The sequence below is a fragment of the Lolium rigidum genome, chromosome 5 (assembly GCF_022539505.1).
Source record: "Lolium rigidum isolate FL_2022 chromosome 5, APGP_CSIRO_Lrig_0.1, whole genome shotgun sequence".
Lineage (NCBI taxonomy): Eukaryota > Viridiplantae > Streptophyta > Magnoliopsida > Poales > Poaceae > Lolium > Lolium rigidum.
In genome coordinates, this window is record NC_061512.1 from 257,662,829 (window position 1) to 257,681,401 (window position 18,573).

At 43.3% G+C, this 18,573-nt stretch overlaps 1 protein-coding gene across 1 annotated transcript; it reads right to left on the reverse strand.

Annotated features, from left to right (window-relative positions):
• Positions 1–13,281: 13,281 nt before the first annotated feature.
• LOC124652155 (11S globulin seed storage protein 2-like) lies at positions 13,282–14,429 on the reverse strand. Its single transcript, XM_047191181.1, has 2 exons — positions 13,528–14,429; positions 13,282–13,420 (listed from the first exon to the last, which is right to left on the reverse strand). The coding sequence occupies exons 1-2, from the start codon at positions 14,418–14,420 to the stop codon at positions 13,282–13,284; spliced, it is 1,032 nt and encodes a 343-aa protein (XP_047047137.1). The 5' UTR covers positions 14,421–14,429.
• Positions 14,430–18,573: the final 4,144 nt, after the last annotated feature.

The following is an 18,573-nucleotide window of genomic DNA, read 5'->3' on the forward strand; positions in this document are numbered from 1 at the left end:
TTGAAACATGACATCAGCTGCATCATTTACTGCCGCAAAAGGTTCCTGGTAATCAGCTACGATGGACAGGTCTCCATCTACAACGTCGGCGGCGCAACTCCGACGGAATGGCAGGTGCAATTGTTGTATCTGCCCAAATAGGTCAACCCATTATCCTACCTATCTACTCTATGGCTAGTTGCACCTGGTACGCACCGTCGTGCAAGGCTCCACCACCTATCGCACCTGACTCTACAAGTGTTATGTCTTTGCCCGGAAACCAATGTGATCCAGGGTGACAAATGCCGGCAATCTGACATTGCTCACGTCACATAATTCGGTGGTCGGCCATGCCGGAGGAAGCATTTCCAGGATCGAGAAGAAATCGGTCTACTACTCTCGGCACCTCAGTAGATGTATATTTCTCGACAAATGCAAGCATAACCCGAACCATATGTTAGAAATTATCAGTGTTGCCGATAGCACGTCAGAGTAGCTTCCGTATCGCCAATACTCTCAAGGCCCTTGAGAAGCTCTTTGTTGGATTATGTCAAATCCATGGACTCAAGGTTTGTGCCTAGCCATCCCTTGATGTAATTCTTTATCTGTGGGGTTTATAAGTTGTACAAACCATGCATTACAAACTTGGCTCATAGTCTGGGAAAGGTATGTGTCCTCCCAAACCCGCGTCTATTTTATCCATTTCAGATGATGAAGTTTTACATAAAGCAAATTTGTTAGGGGTGTCTTTGGGGTTTTCTCATGCTGAACGTGTAGCTTCTATGAAAATTATAAAAGATAATGAGCTTCAACGTACTTTAACAATATTAGAAAAAAAAAATCAAAATTGTAATAACAACGAGGATCATGTTCCTCAATGTCTTGTCCTTTCCCGTGCTTCAAATTTGAGTGAAGATTTGGAAGATGATGAGAACTTGGCCGAGGATGGTATGTTACCACCGGCTATTGTAAAGGAGAGACGTATTCGTCAAAAGAAATCTTATGATAAGACTAAGGTGCGAAGAAGCACTCGAATTAGAGGCACACAAACTAGAAATTAATGAAGGGTTTGAAGGGAATGACATGGAATAGTGAAGGGGTCGGAGACCCTGGGAAACACCTTTTTGTTAAGGAATCCATTAGGGAACACAGTCTAGATTTTGTTGCCCTTTTGGAGACGGGACGATCTAATTTTCCTATCCCTTTCCTTAGAGATTTAGCATCTGGCAAGGATTTTGCATGGTTATGCCTACCACCACATGGGCGGTCTGGAGGAATTCTTATAGGTATTAATACGTCTATTCTTAAGGTTACTAGTTGAATGCCCGTGCGTTGCTACGGCTCCATCAAATTATTTTTCATAATACATTGTATTCTAAGACAATCTATTTTACTAATTCCGAGCAAAGTGGAGTCTTAATTAAGGGTTGTTGCTTTTGTTAACTTATATCATTTTGTCAAACTACAGTTAGTGGGATCACCTAAGGTATCAAGTGGGATCTCATAATGTCCCGCTTCTTGTTCATTTTGTGATTTTTAGGTTAATTTTTTGCATCTCTAGTACCACCCCCTTGACGAACAAGTGTGGCCATACAAATAAGTGTGGCATGCTCATTTAGCACTAAGCACAAAGTATTTGCATCAAATAGGGACGTGAAGAAACCATGACATATGAGGCTGCATTTACCACATACATGGCATTGTGGGGCATGGTTAGCAGTTGCACCGGAAATGCCAACTCTGCCTTCTTATTGGATGTTCTCTTCCTTCACATTTTTCTTGGACGTCTCCACCTTGGCATTCTTCTCCGATGGTTGTGATCCATCTCGTTTGAAAATCTTACACACGATCTTATGTAAAGAGAGTCATTAGAACCACCCTACCTCACATGCTCACTCATGGCCACAATAAACAACAATCCATCTTTTGGTTTCGATTTTATTATATGAAGTATAAAACTGGAAGGGCAGATAACTACATGTAACTTTTGGATAAAGTTCTTTTATATCACCAAACCAATCCAGCAGAAAATACAGAAAATAAGAAAAAACAAACATTTCCAAAAGTATTCTACATGAAGAAGACTGGAACATTTCAGATTGCCCTTTATAAATGGAGCAGATGATCTACAAAGTCACGTATACAACTTACTCCACATGATCACCAACATTGTGCCCAAGTTTGGCACATTTGAACATATAAGAAACATATCTTCACGTGATAAATAGATCTCCTTACATCAGGTGGCTCATGAAAATTCGCAAGAATTGAGTGATAAGTGATATAGAACACTTGCTTCAACAATTTCTGTGTGTCCTAATTGATGCCCAGTAGCTGCAGTACAATCATCATTGATTTAAAGATATTTTCATTTGGAAAAAATCTGAAACAATTCTAAGTGATCTTGTAGCAACTTCTAAATCCGTTTTAAATCAGTGTCCAGATGTTTACTCGAAAGAATGCATGCATCTTATTATCAGTCCTCATCTTCAGCAAGACAAAAATGAATGCATGCATCTTAGTATGAGCCCTCATCTTTCAGCAAGATGGAAATGAATGCATGCATCAGCATGTAAAATAGTTAGCATGCTCAAGTCCTACGTTCGGATATTAAGCAATGTTTTACAATAAATATTTATCAGCAGTGGCTTCATATAGATGTATCAGCAGTGGTAGCATCTCTTTGAATATTTTTGCAAGATGTTGAGAGACAAACCAGGTTAATAAAGATCACAAACAAACACATTGAAAAGTTTGCATCTATCACTTCTATTGTTAGATAAACTATTTAAGTGTAAATAGTAATTTAACAGACACAAAACAGTATCATGTTAATTGTTTCCCTTAAGAACACAAGTATCCTGCGAGTGCATAATCAGCTGCGAAAAGACAAACCATGAAATTCTAACACCACAAAACATCGGCAGCCCTATAAGCATTGTGTTTGGGGAGAACAAACGGAGACAGATGTTTAGCTGATATAAATTTAGTATTATCTAGAAATAAAGAAGACAACCAAAGTGGCAAATTGTAACACATTCATGCTTAGAGAGCATTGACGTAAAGACTACAATAGGAAGAAAATCATTAGGAAATTTACTCTCTCTGTCAAAGGTCAACCATTGAAATTGTAAGAAGCACAAAATATGCAGCTATAGCTACAGGACGTAAAGAGCAGAAGAAACTCTTCCGCAAAGAAGTTAAACAGTTTCCATTTTCAAGTGCAGAACTGACCTGTCTAGAAATGGAGGGACAATACAAAGAAGAATGTAAAGAATCACTGGTGCACTCGAGCTGTATAGGCAGTCCAAGATGAAAAAATCGAGCAGCCCTCGTCCAGACTTTGAAATTGCTGAAAAGCAAGTGTACATAAACACCATAATGAGGTTTCTAGATAGTGAAACAAAGAGCTCAGAATTCATTAATGCCAAGCTTATGAAAAAATAATTTGTTCACAAACTCTATGCTTATAACGTTTCCTAATTAATGTTTATTGCACTATGATTTCAATTGGTGGGGCTCTTGTGTTATGGCGAGCACGACAGAGGGAATTACTGAGCCGCTGAAAAAGATGGTTCTTGTGGAGTTCATTCTTAACCAAAAAATATATTAAGTGAATAGTATCTTGTTTCTTAATGAGGGAAATTTATTCCAGAACGCGAAGCACATGCACTATGACATCACACATGAGATTAAAAAACACAGCTGATTGAGTAGAATTAGGAGGGAAAGGTATACCATCTTCTGTGCTAGGAGGAAACTGTGAAACATCAGATATATAAGGAACTTCATATTTTCTTCAGAAAAGGAAATCTAGACAAATATATAATTGCTTCCCTACACAAGTGATCACCTAATCGGATAAAACACCACACTGTCACTTCCATTGAGATGCAACTTCCAACCAATTTAGGAGAAAGCCATAGACCCTGTATCATTTGAAAGCTAATATTAATTAGCTGCCTCAAATTCAAGCAATGCAAACTGAAACTTTTTAGAGACAAGTACTCTTCCTAAACCATGGCATCAGCAAATAGAGTATCTTTTTGGTTGCATACAGTGACGATTGAGAAAATGGCCAGCACACGGCAGCTCACTAATTAACATTCATTATCGCTTTGAGCAATCTCCAGAACAAAAAAGCAAAATAGTATTAATTGTTGTGACAGTAGACGAAGAGCTGGGGCAGCTTGAGATGCCCAGTGCAGCCATCCGATGTCTGAATCGTCGACTCCAGCCACCTTTGTAGGCCAGAACCTCCTGCCTCAAGACAAGTTTGAGATCTTACAAGTAAAGTGATGGTCTTCAGTCCCAATAACACTTCTGCATATCCTAATGGCGTAGACTGCAGTGACGTTCTTAGAAAGGAAAAAATGAAATCAAGCAAAGAGATGTTGTCTATTCACTTCGTTGTTTCTGCAAGACTGTACTGAACTTATGAACATCATATTTTAATTTAGCATTCAACGCCTATTGTCTGTTCCCAAATCAAGAACCCACTTATAAAGGATGCCACAAATTTGATTAGCCAAGCAAGCAAAGGATTACCTTCAAAATTGCCAATCAGATCGGACAGTAATATGTTATACAGAACAAATAGGATCCATTATCCTTGTAGGCATTTTACCAAACAAATCACATGCACTTAACTGTAGGAGCATACCTCGACAGTTTACAGTAGCTGGTTCTTAGCAAAGATGCGGCCGCGTCTGATCGATCCCGCGCGCGCAGAGAGCCTACCCAATACCCATGCTGGACCGCAGGTGCTCCTGGTCAAAGATCCCCTCCGCCTCCTACATGACACGGCGACCTTCGCCGATGTTGTCTTGTGGGTGAGAAGAAAGTAAGTAAGGCGGGCGGGGCGGCGGTGAGGAGGAGGCGGATCAACAGAAAGGAGACGCTGATGGTTCGGTGTAGTGGAAGAACTCAACCCGCTCGACCTGAGTCCGCTCGACGGCATCTCCCTCTTTGGTGTGAGATCCAAGCGGCAGGAGGCGTATACCTGGAGGTCAGAATTCGATCTCGTGAATGTACACCGAGAGGGGATTCGGGCAGGGCCGATGCGACAATGCATGGAGAAGCTCGTCGTCGCAGAGGTTCCGGCCGTCATCGCCGCGTGGGAGCCGTGGAGCTGTGGGAACCAGCGTAGGTAGTGGGAAAAGCGGGCGTGGGATGCAGCGTGAAGTGGCGGTGGCTCGGGGGCGGTGGTGGTTCCTTTCCAGGAGGAAATCCTAAGCGATACGAGCCCAGGTCGGGAATAGGAAATGGAAGATCCCAGCGTATCTTGCTAATTACTGTGATCGTCTGAGATATGATTACCATGTCGTGATTGATGATATGCCATACTTAACTTCAGCGCTGACAGGAAGATAGCGTGAGCTCTGACTTGATCGGGCGACGCGGAGATACGGAGAATAGATTGGAGGGTCTGGATGCTTCCAATGACGACCACCAAAGTGCGTTGAGTGTCAAACGACCAACTCTCATTTAATAGTAAAGATCGTCTGAGATATGATTACCATGTCGTGATTGATGATATGCCATACTTAACTTCAGCGCTGACAGGAAGATAGCGTGAGCTCTGACTTGATCGGACGACGCGGAGATACGGAGAATAAATTGGAGGGTCTGGATGCTTCCAATGACGACCACCAAAGTGCGTTGAGTGTCAAACGACCAACTCCTATTTAATAGTAAAGACTAAGGTGGACAGTGGCGATTTTTGCGTCAAAGTTTCCATCAAATCCAAAATTGATGGTTTTGAATGGATTCTCGTACCGGTGCATGGGGCGGCACAACATTCCCACAAACATGAATTCCTATCTGAGATGGTTAGGATGTGTGAAATGGAGACTTTACTCATGATTCTTGTTGGGGACTTTAATATTCTGCATAGGCCAGAAGATAAAAGAAATGATAACTTTAATCCACGTTGGCCGTTTATTTTCAATGCAATTATTGAGAACCTAAACTTAAGAGAGATTGGTTTGTCAGGTCGTCAGTTTACCTGGGCGAGACGTAGAGCAAACCCAACTTATGAAAAGCTAGACCGGGTATTAGCGAGTGTTGTTTGGGAACAAAAATTTCCATTAGTTTCGGTCCGGGCTTTGTCACGCTCTGGGTCAGATCATACTCCTTTGTTGATTGATACTGGTCATCAAGCACATTTTGGAAATAAGGCGTGTTTCTCTTTTGAATTATCTTGGCTACAGCAAGATGGTTTTCATGATATGGTGGTTGCTGAATGGGTGGTTGTTCCAAATGGAAAAACACCTATTGAAACTTGGCAAAAGAAAATGCGACATTTGCGTCGTTTTTTGCGTGGTTGGGCTAAGAATTTAAGTGGTAAATATAAGAAAGAAAAGGAACGTCTACTAGGAATCATTGATGCGTTAGACATCAAAGCGGAGACCATCCCTTTAACACCGATTGAGAGAGACGAACTAAAAAAGGCCAACGAAACCATGAATAAACTTAGACGAGATGAAGAGACCAAATGGGATCAAAGGGCTAAGGTCAAATATATTCAGGAAGGGGGCGATAATACCAAGTACTTCCATTTAATTGCAAATGGACAACATAGGAAAAAATCTTGCAACTAGAACAAGATGAAGGAACTATTGTCGGCGATGATAATTTGAAGGTCTATATTACTAAATATTACAAAAAAAAATTGGGGATCCTGATCCAAGTTCTGTCACCATGATGGAGGACAAAACTGAGGATATTCCACAGTTGTCGACGGATGAAAATGACATCCTGACTGCAGACTTCTCAATGGACGAAGTCTTTGAGGCGATCTCCCAGATGGAGCATAACAAATCACGTGGGCCTGATGGTTTCCCGCTGAGTTTTATCAACAATTTTGGGATATTATCAAATTAGATCTAATGGCGTTGTTTGTCTACCTACAGAAAGGAGAGCTACCTTTATTTAAATTAAATTTTGGAGTTATAACTCGTATTCCCAAGAAAGAAAATGATGTTCAAATTCAACAATATAGACCGATTTATTTGCTCAATGTGAGCTTCAAAATCTTTACTAAGGTAGCAACTATTCGTATTTCTGATTTGGCACATAAAGTGATCAGACCATCTCAGATTGCTTTTATGCCGGGGAGACATATTTTAGAAGGTGTGGTTGTGCTTCATGAAATGATTCAGGAACTCCATCAAAATAAATTAGATGGAGTGCTTTTCAAAATTGATTTCGAGAAGGCGTATGACAAGGTCAAATGGCCTTTCTTGCAGCAAGTTTTACGTATGAAGGGTTTTGATCAGGGCTGGTGTGATCGAATTAAACAGTATGTTGAACACGACAATGTGGGAATTAGGGTTAATGATGATATTGGACATAATTTTCAAACTATAAAGGGGTTGCACCAAAGTGATCCTCTATCGCCGATTCTTTTCAATATAGTAGCTGATATGTTGGCTATTCTTATTGCTCATGCTTAAGAGGCGGGACAAGTGGGGAGCCTGATTCCTCATTTGGTAGATGGTGGAGTTTCTATACTTCAATATGCTGATGATAAATACTGTTTATGGAACATGACACCGATAAGGCAGTTAATATGAAGTTGATCCTTTGCATTTTTGAACAACTTTCGGGGTTAAAAATTAATTTTCATAAGAGCGAGCTGTTTTGTTTTGGCAAAGCAATAGAGATGGAACATCAATATAAGCAAATTTTTGGATGTGAATCTAGAGCTTTGCCTTTTAGGTATTTGGGTATACCCATTCATCATAGAACCCTTCGTAATGCAGAATGGAATCATGTGGAGTGTCGAAGCTCGGATACTGGCGTAGTAAAATGTTATCGTATGGTGATAGGCTGGTTCTTATAAATTGGGTTTTAACTAGCTTACCTATGTTCATGCTCTCCTTTTTAGAGATTCCAAAAGGGGTGAGGAAAAGATTAGATTACTATCGCTCGAATTTCTTTCGGCAATCAGACAAGAGTAAGAGGAAGTATAGACTATCAAAATGGAATATTATTTGTAGGCCAAAGGATCAAGGGGGTCTTGGCATTGAAGTGCTCTGAGTTAAAAAAAAATAGGTGTTTACTTAGCAAATGGTTGTTTATACTTCTAAATGAGGAAGGTATGTGGCAACAACTGTTGCATAACAAGTACCTCGGAAATAAAATTGTTTCTCAAGTGGAGGTTAAACCAACTGATTCCCCGTTTTGGAAAGGGCTTATGCATGTGAAGCAAGATTTTTTCACTAGAGGGTATTTTAAATTTTGTAATGGTACGACGGTATGTTTTTGGGAGGATGTTTGGTTGGGGGAAATGCCTTTGTCACAACAATACCCCTCTCTCTATAATATTGTGCAACATAAAAATGTTTTGGTCCCAACGGTATTCTCCCATAAGCCTATTAATATTTCTTTTAGACGGGTCTCAATGATCATAAGTGGGATGAATGGTTGCATCTTTGTCAGCGACTTATTTCAATAACCTTGTCGAATGAGTCTGATAGGTTTGTTTGTAAACTTATAGATTCGGGCTTGTTTACGGTGAAGTCTATGTATCTCGATTTAATGAATGGTGATACTAGATTTCTTCGTAAATACTTATGGAAAGTGAAGATCCCATTAAAAGTTAAAATCTTTATGTGGTTCCTTAGCAATAAGGTGTTATTAACCAAGGATAATTTGGCTAAGCGAAATTGGAATGGTTGTCAATCTTGTTGTTTTTGTGATTCTGCTGAAACAGTTTAATCATTTGTTTCTTGCTTGCCCTTTTGTTAAACTTATTTGGCGTATGGTTTATTTTGCTTATAATATCCCATCTCCATCTAATATTACTAATATGTTTGGTAATTGGTTGAATGGAGTGTGGAAAATCGACAAAGATAGAATTTGAATTGGTGTTTCTGCTCTTTGTTGGTCAATCTGGAGATGCAGAAATGATATAATATTTAACAAACAAAAGGGTACCAATTTCTTGCAGGTTATACGGCACGCTACACATTGGGTCCAGCTTTGGGCATTCCTGCTTCTGCAGGACCAGCGGAAGAATATGGTTATTGGATATAACCGGATGCTGATGGTCGCTTAGGACTTGTTTTTCCAGGCTACTGGATGGCGGCATATTAGTAGACTAGATAATGGATAGTCTATTCATATATTTCGTTCTTAAATGGTTGATTCATGTATCAACTTTATGTGCTCTTTGATTGTAAAACCCTGAAGTATTTGCTTCCCAAACTTTAAAGTAAATGAAAGCCGCGTGCATCGACTGATACAGAGGCTGGGGCTATGCTCCCATGTCGAAAAAAAGTCACAAGTCACAGAAATTATATTATAAATGTTAATTTAGCGGGCAGATTGAGAATTCATTCCTTCTTACTTTTGTGGCATCTAGGATTTATAGATCACGTGTGACAAAAAATGATTGATATGCCATATTACTCGGCATTATTACCGTTATTCTATTTCAAACCATAGTGGTTGCTTGTACTCCCAAATTTTTTTTGGCTAGAAGTATATTTCTACTTACCGAAAAATGTATTTGTCGCTTCCATCTAGAGGCTCTTATAGTAATGTCATGAACGAAATTTTGTTTCGATGCGTGTGTCACTGGAGATGAATAATCAACTTTACAAACCGTTCGAGCCTGATGAAGTGAAAGATGCATTGTTCCAAATGGTGCCCTCGCAGGCCTCGGGTGTCGATGGTTTCACTGCTGGTTTTTCCCAGCGGCATTGGGATCTACTGCAACAAACACTAGTGCCAGCTATCTTGGAGTTTTTAAATGGAGGTGAGTTTCCTATGGAGCTAAATGATACATCCATTAAATTGAGCCCCAAGGTACGGTATCCACAAGTGATCTCGCAATACAGACCTATTTTTTGCTTTGCCATGTACTCTATACGATTGCCGCAAAGGCAGATACAAATTGGCTAAGAGTTTGTTTAGACAACATAATAAGTGAGGAACAGAGTGCTTTTGTCCCAGAACATCTAATTACAAACAATGTTCTTGTTGCATATGAGAGTGTTCACTCTATGAAACGAAGAAAGGAAGGGAAGAATTTTCCTGTGCAGCAAAGCTAGACATGATGAAAGCCTATGATCGTGTTGAGTGGCATTATTTAGAGGCTATCCTGGTGAAACTAGGCTTCAACATCAATATTATCCGACTGATTATGAAATGCGTGACTTCAGTGAGGTTTGCGGTAGGAGTTATTGGGGAGCTACTTCCTTTTTTCGTTCGTTTTCATGGCCTTCGTCAGGGAGACCCGATGTCCCATACATTTTTCTCTTGTGTGCAGAAGGCTGTACCTCTCTACTAAATTTTTATGAAGCTAACTCTGTAGATAGAGGGGTCAGAGTGAGTTACTGATCACCATGGGTGAATCATCTGTTGTTTGCGAATGACACTCTCATTTTTATCAGTGCTAATGACTAGAGTGCGTCTAGGCTCAACGAAATTCTCCGCATATATGGTTTTTGTTCTGGGCTACGGGTTAACAGAGACAAGAGTGCCATTTTATTTTCACCCAATATCCCGGTTGCAACAAGACAGATGATGAAGAATAAAATCGCTATTAATGTTGAGGCATTCACTGAGCGGTATCTCAGCCTAGCAACGGCAGTAACAAGTGGTACATTTGATCACATTGATGAGGTGTCAAGGAGTAAGATGCAGGGATGGTTGGAAAAAAAACCTCGCATGGGTTTCAAGGGAGGTGTTACTGAAGTCAGTTATTCAGAGTTATTCAGTCAATCCAGACATACGGTATGTATGTTTCCTTGCTGACAAAGAATTTTGCTGATCTGCGGGTCTGTAAGAGCCTAACGTCGGCGATGGCAAAATTTTGCTGGAGTAGCAAGAATGTCTTGTAATAATCTTGCTACAGCGAAGATCAAAGGCGGAATGGGTTTCCACGATTTACACATTTTCAACCTTGCACTGCTAGGGAAACATGGATGGCATTTCATAAAAAATTCTGATTCTTTGTGCTTGGATTTTGAAAGGATGTTATTTCCCAGATTGTGATTTCTTGGAAGCTACAGTACCACGATAAGCGTATGTTTGCAACCTGGCATGACATTGTGGCCGGCCACATAGCTCTACAAGTTGGTCTGATCAAACAAGAGTGGGGGATGGGGCCTCGATCTCCATTTGGGACGATCGTTGGATCCCTGAGTCTTATTCAACGACTCCATTATTTAAACCTCACGGAACAAAACTTGAGAAGGTCAGCGAATTAATTGATATAGAGAACTGGACTTGGCGACGTCAGCTAGTGAGGAATGTGTTTGCGCTACCGGATGTTGAAGCCATTCTTAATATACCTCTCTGAAGCGGTGGTGGTGATGACTTTTATGCTTGGAACCATGAGACATTTGGTGTCTACTCTGTCAAATTTGTGTATCGTGCTCTAGTGACTCAAAACGAGCGTGTAACTCTAGAGGAAGGGACGGTAACTGAAACCTCAATGACATATGAACAGTTGTGGACATCCTTGTGGAAACTTAAGGTGGTACGGAAGGTGAGTATCTTCTGGTGGCGAGTTCTTCGTGGTATCTTGCCAGATGAATGCACCCTTAAGCGGATGCAGTTTAAGGATGAAGATCTAATGCATGCATTCATCACTTGTTCTCATGCGAGAACGTCCTGGAACAAGGCATCGACATGGTTGGATGTCAAGCTCCCTTGGCTCGACCCTAATACTTGAGCAAAGGATATTCTATGCGACCAACGTTTTAGCAAAGATTATTATAGTGATGTGGTCCATCTCACTGTGGTCCATATGGCATTCACGCAATAGGTGGAAGCATGATCAAGAGTTGACTGGCCCAATGCAATCTCTGAGAATGTCAACGGAGGCCTTGATCCGTCTTGAAATACCTAGACGACAAGTTGTGATGTCGGGTCATGGTTGGCGTCCGCCGGATACTGATGTATGTAAATCAATACGGATGGAGCGATCAACTTTGCTGATGGCAAGGGAGGTGCAGGCGGTGTCGCCAGGACTTCATGCAAGTTTGTTGGCGCTTGGAATAAGCCCCTTCATGGAATCACGGATCCCCTCATTGCCGAGAGCCTAGTTGTCCGTGATGGTGTTCTCTCTCGCGCGTGTCATCATCGAGAGGTAGTGAACCTCTCAAACCCTTGCCACAATTCCCGCTCTATTGTGGCTCCTTTATTAGTAGAAATCGGAGAGCTAGCTATTTCCATTAGTTCTTTTGAGATTCAACATTTTTTCGATAAGGGACGCTTTATTAGTCAAAAAGTTTTAAGCATTACACCCAGCCTCTGCATAATCAGGATGCACACAGCCCGTTTAGAAGTAGATGGCATCCATCAGTCATTTTTTGAGATTCAACATGTAATAGGGACATCAAATTACCCGGCTCATCTTTGTGCAAAGCGATGCGAGCACTCTGAATGTGAACGAGAGTTGGATGGACGACACCCCTAGCTTCCTGTCTAGCAGCCTGTTAGATGAAATGCTTTTATTTGAATTAAATTCGAGTTTTATTCAATTTAATAGAAAATAGAGGTTAAGATGGATCTAAACCAATCCATTTTTTCTATACACATACAACATGCCGACGGTTAAACAACTTATTAGAACGCAAGACAGCCAATACGAAATGCTAGAAAAACGGCCGTGCTTAAAGGATGCCATCAAGCTCTCTATTTCCCCCGCAAAAAAAAAAGATTTCATTATCTTGAAATTCTTTGTATAGTGTCTTGAGAGCTTGAACGTTTGTCTTATTCTCATCTTGATAGTCTTCGATCTTGAAAATCTATCCCCCAAAAATCCTTTTGGAAATATAGATTGGAAGCGAATGGGTGATCTTCATTAATGTACCTTTCACCTATATATAAATTTTGAACAGACGCTTTACACTATCGGTTACAAGTATTTCTGTTTGTTTGGAAGGACACAATGACAGTTCAAAGATGGCAGCGTGTGGACAATGTCAGGATTCTAACTGCCAAGTAATATCCATAGAATATTCTCAACTAGCAGAAATACCCGTGCGTTGCTACGGCTCACTATACTTAACCTAAATATAAAGCTGATTAATCCTAACAATCACGTCGCGCGCCGGTGACAGATTGTGGTGTCCATTTTCAAGGAGCAAATACGGGCACAACTTTCCATTTCATGAGAACAGCAGAAACACGAAATTATTGTTGCGTATTCCCCTGGACGTACGTACGCACGTGTAACCACGTATACAGGCAGCGTAAAATGACAGATCCAATGAGACGAGAGCCTCTTTTTCGTACGCACAAGCACGCAACTTATGGCAAAACCAGAGCACGGCACGGCACTCAGTTCGACGGTGCGGCACGGCGGCCTCCTCCGAGCAGCTCCACCAGCTCCGCCGCCACGTTTAGCGAGGCCTGTACAACCTCCGCCGCGACGCCGCCGAGCACCGAGCCCTCCCCGGTCAGCTGCTCCACCGCCGGCCTGCCATGCACGCACGGACACCATGATCAGTATATGCTGAACGCATTTCGGACATGTATTGTGAACTAGGCCGGAGTATATGGAAACTGGGTCTGGGTCACACGCACCTGGGGCTCTTGATCAGCGACACCCACTCCACGCCGTCGGCGCCGGCGGCGACGAACGCGACGGCGAACCGCGGCACCACGAACACGCTGCCCGCGGGGACATCCACGTCCAGCAGCAGCGTCTCGCCGCCCGCGTTGGACGACACCTGGACGCGCGCGCTCCCCCGTGCCACGTACACCGCCTGCGCCGCGCCCTCCCGGACCACCCACGGCGCGCGTGCAGCACCGGCCTCGAGCCTCCCGAGCGCCGCGCTGATCCCGAGATCACCCAACTCCGCCGCGGTGAGCGTCTTCACGGTCCCGGCGGCGACGTGGCCGGCGTTGGTTACGAGCCCTTTCCTGTCGTGCTCGCGCGGGCACACGCCGGGCAGCCTCTCGCTCAGCCTCGTGAGGAGAACGGCCGGCTGGCTCCGGAACGCGGCGGCGGCCTGCTCAGCCGTCACGCCCGGCGCCCACGCCGCGGCGTCGAGGCCGCGCAGGACGCTGTTGCCGCCGGCGAGGAAGAAGTACGAGATGTCCCCCGGGCTGACGGCGCGTGCCGTGTCGCCAATGAACACGATGGACAGGTCGGCGCCGGCGCTGTTCGCGTCGTCGTTGTACCACCACGAGACGTCCCCCGTGCGCACCGCGATGACGTCGCCTGCCTCGAGCCGGACGACCCTCTCCGCGGCGCCACCCCCCACCGGGAGGACCCCGACCACCCCGCTGCCTCGGAGGACGTAGCCGAACTTGTGGGAGTCGGCATAGTGCGGCATCGCGAGGCCGAGGGGCTTGAGCACGAGCAGGCCGCAACCGAGCCCCTCCACGGCGAGCTCCGGCTGATCAGCGCCGGACCACGCCACGTATGACCCCGCGTCCGACTCGACCAGGGTCTTGCCGGCCTTCGCAGACATGTTTCCCTTCCCTACACTCAAAAATGACGAGGACACACACAGCGTCGTCAGTTCGATCGACAGATCAATGAAAATGTGTGAGCATTGGTGCATATATGTGCCTTAATCCGTGTAGAAAGAAAACCTGAGCTCCGCTTGGCTGGAGGTGGAAGAAGAAGATCAGGTCGAGGCTTGAAAAGTCGCTAGATGATGTGTTCGAGTGCTGAACTTCTCTTGGGCACGACGCTCAATTTGTAGGGGGTGGACAGTCGCAATCCACGATTTTCGCAGGCGCAAGTTGGCATTCCACAAATACTAGTAACGGGTACATTGAGACTGTAGTAGTGCATTATTTGACGTGCAGAGATAAGTTTATCTAAGATCGGGCCCTCTATTTTTTATTCACGGTAGTACCAAAAATCCATAAGAAAATAATGTTAAGATCTTACGGAAAGTATCATGTGCACATGAGCACAAGTGCTTCTTGGACTTTTGGATTTTTGAAAATTTTCAAAACCTCGCTCTTTTATGTTTTCAAAAATTATGACATTAAATATGTAGATAGATTTAGACACGAGGAGTATAGTCAAAAAAGTCCCATTAAAAAATACTTTGTATTTTGGAAAATACAAAAAAGACAAATTTCTGACTATAAATAGTAGTACAATAGTACGTATATTTTGTCAGTGTACTGTCAGAAATTTGTCTTTTTTGCATCTCCAAAAATATAACGTATTTTTTGACGGGACTTTTTTGATTCCAATCCTCGTATACACATCTATCTACATATTTAATGTCATAATTTTTGAAAGCAGAGAAATATGAAAATCTGAAATTTTCAAAAATCCAAAAGTGAAGGGACTCCCATATGCACAAAATCCTTGATCTTACTAATATATTTACTACTCCGTATCCATATCATGATGTGATGCTCGATACTAAATGAGCATAGCAGGAAGTAGCAATCTCCACAGACCACACAATTGTTCACACGCTCCAAAGATCGTGCACATGTCATTGTACTACTACAACAAGCAATGTCAACTTAGAAACATTTCCACCCTTTAATCTAATCGGGGTTGTACTTAATCAGTAAATAAGTCCTGAAAGGAACCGCGCCGGTCTGACCTGCCCACGCGTACCACGTGTTAACTATTATCTTTATTGTAAAAATACAAAGATATGTTTGATTCAAAAGAATTGTGTAGAATTTTTTTGTAGACTTCGGGTCCTTAGGAATTTTTTCTATAAACGTTGTTTGATTTAAAGGATTACGATCCTTAGGAATTCCTTTAAAAGATTTCTTTGCAATCTTGTTAGGAGGAAAATTGCCATCCACTCCAAACAAAAATTAAGTACAATTCTCCTATGCAATCCAACGAACGCTAATTGATACAAAATCCTAGAGATTTGTAATCCTATAGGATTCAATCCTACAATTTTCATGTTCCTGCAATCAAGAATCCTAAGAATTAAATGAGGCCTAAGCCTTTTAGGGAACTATTTCAGCTTCCTAAAAATGGCTTACATTTTGGAACGAAGATAATAAGATACTCTGGTTTAGAAAACACTAAGGCTTTGTTTGGTTGTTGACAAATCCACCGCGGGTTTGAGATGTATTGAGGATTATTTTTCCAATTTAAATAAAATCCCACTAATACTCTTTAAAACACTCTAATCCACTTGAGTAATGATTAACCGAACAAGGCTTAATCAATCTACAGATGCCATCACATAAATGTATAAAATCACGGGAAAATATACTTTTTACCATTTTTTAAATCACAAATATAGATAGACATTTGAATTAAGTTTTTGAATAGCAATTCAAGTTTTGGTCAACATCCGGCCACCAAATCTCCATCATTTCATAGTCTGGTTACCAAAACAACTTCGGCTTCATGGCCAAATGGATCAAAGGAATGATGAGGGGTGGGATCACCTCCATGACATCCAGCTCGTCAAGGACCGGTTGCGTGATGATCACAGGTGGCTGCTCCACGACTGGTGATGTTCCTGATGTCGTCGCCGCTTGGGCTGCCATCACCTCCTTGCCGGTGCGCGCATGGTACATCTCGTGCCACGCTATCACCAATGGACCATGTCCATGTTCGACATGTGCGCCATCAAAATCTTTGCTTCTTGCATCATCTTAGCCAATGCGATGTTGGGTGCTTCAATCATGGCGGAGCTCCGCCCCATCCCGCAACGGTGGGACTGCGTACCCGTCGTTGGACAGGTGCCACCCCTGCGAGAGGTGCCTCTTTGGCGGAACAAGCGAACGAGCTCGGTCGAGCACCGCCGCCTCGTCGAGCGTGAGTTTGTCCAGGCGGTCCTCGCTGATGTTGTGTCGCTGCTACAGGTTTGGTAGTTGTGAGCCATGGTGGTGGAGAAGGTTGTCGTTGGCATCTAGGGTTTTCGGAGGTGAGAGTGGGGGGAATGGGCGGAGACGATGCGGGCGGGCGGTTTATAGCGGGCGGTGGTCATGCACATTGATGACTCATGAACAAGCTCTGATGTCGCCGGGTGGATCTATCGGGCGGCGTCGTCCCCTCGCCGGCTCAGGAACCGGCGCGCCCATTGAAGATGATGACCAGCCTTCTCCATGCGGTCATTTAAAGCATGGCACACTGGTTTGTGCCGCTGCCATGGAGGCCCCGCAACCCAAATTTGGCGTGGTGCGAGGCGCTGGCGCGACCATTTTGCACCCTAAGCGGGTACGGGCCGACAAGGGCGTGCCGACGGTTTATTGGGCTCGAAAACGTGTTGACACTTTATTGAAGGCGCCGGTGTAAGTCCAAAAACACCACCTACTTCCAGAATACTATACTATAGAGGGTGCTATGGAATGGACTGAGATCCAGTGCCCCCACGTTCACGGGGCATAGCGTGACCCACGCCCTCACATCCACCATCCATTGTAATCCAACGGTTACAAGGGAAAGAGCCCCAGAGTCAACCATCTCCAGTTCTTCACGCACACAGATGCATCGGGCGAGCGGGCACGCGCGAGCGAGGGCGCTGTGCCGTGGCCGCCGGCGCCATTGCGGCAAGCCCCACTCCGGCCACCTCGTCCTGCTCCGACCATCTCTTCTGCCCCACTCCAAGCACCTCGTCCCGGCCCGTGCCGGCGACGCCCTCCGCGTCGAGCCGGCGGCGACACCACAAGTCAGGACGACGCCCTCCTCTGCGTGCTGTTGGCGCCGATACGCACGTCCCAGCGTCTGGCCGAGACAACTGAAGCCATCTTGGACTGCCCTGTTTCTTCATGAGAAATAGCACCATAGCTGATCAGAACTTGGTTATACTCTTATTCAATAAAACAACAGCAATTGAAATATGTAAACCTGAAATTCTAGAAACCTGATTATACTCTTATTCAACAGAACAACAGCAAAAGAGTTGAACCAATCTTAGCACTAAAATTTGAGTCTCTTAGCACTGAAATTTTACATCACTTAATACTCAAGTTCTGGAACAACAATATTTTCTTACATAAACGATCTAGTACATAAATTTAGCCAATCTACTTGTACAATTAGGCCACAAAAGACTATAGTTAGCCCCAAAATCCAAAATACTATAGTCAAACTGTCCAAAATACTGTCCAACCATGTCCAAAATACCATCTAACAAGATGCTAGAACATATCATCATCATAAACATCATAAGAGGGAGTTGTCAAGAGCTCCGTGAAACGCATGATTGTGTTGCACTCTTCAAGCTCCACATTTGGTCCTTTATGGCTGCCATCCTTCTTCTCCACTCCTACTTGAGGCTTTGCACCATCATTTTTCTTTTGTTCCTGCAATAAAAAGTATAGCCAGTAGTTTAGGAATGAATAATAGCAACACATCATGTACAAACAGCTACATACATTTGCTCCTTTCTTTTTGGATGCGGCAACTTTTGTTGGCTTACGCTTCCCCTTGAGTAACTTATCAAGCCAAGTTTTCTTCCTCCTCAAATTCTTTGATTGAATCTCTTTTTTCTTGAGCTTTGCGGCACTAAGAAACTCATTTGGTAGTTGCACATTTGGGTCAATATTTTCTTGATCAGTCCATGGCTTATTCGGAGCATTGGTAGTTGCATTGAGTTTATCTTCTATTTGTGGACCAACACAATCAAGTGCATTTTCTAACATCAAACAACACTCTTGAGAGTTGGCTACTTT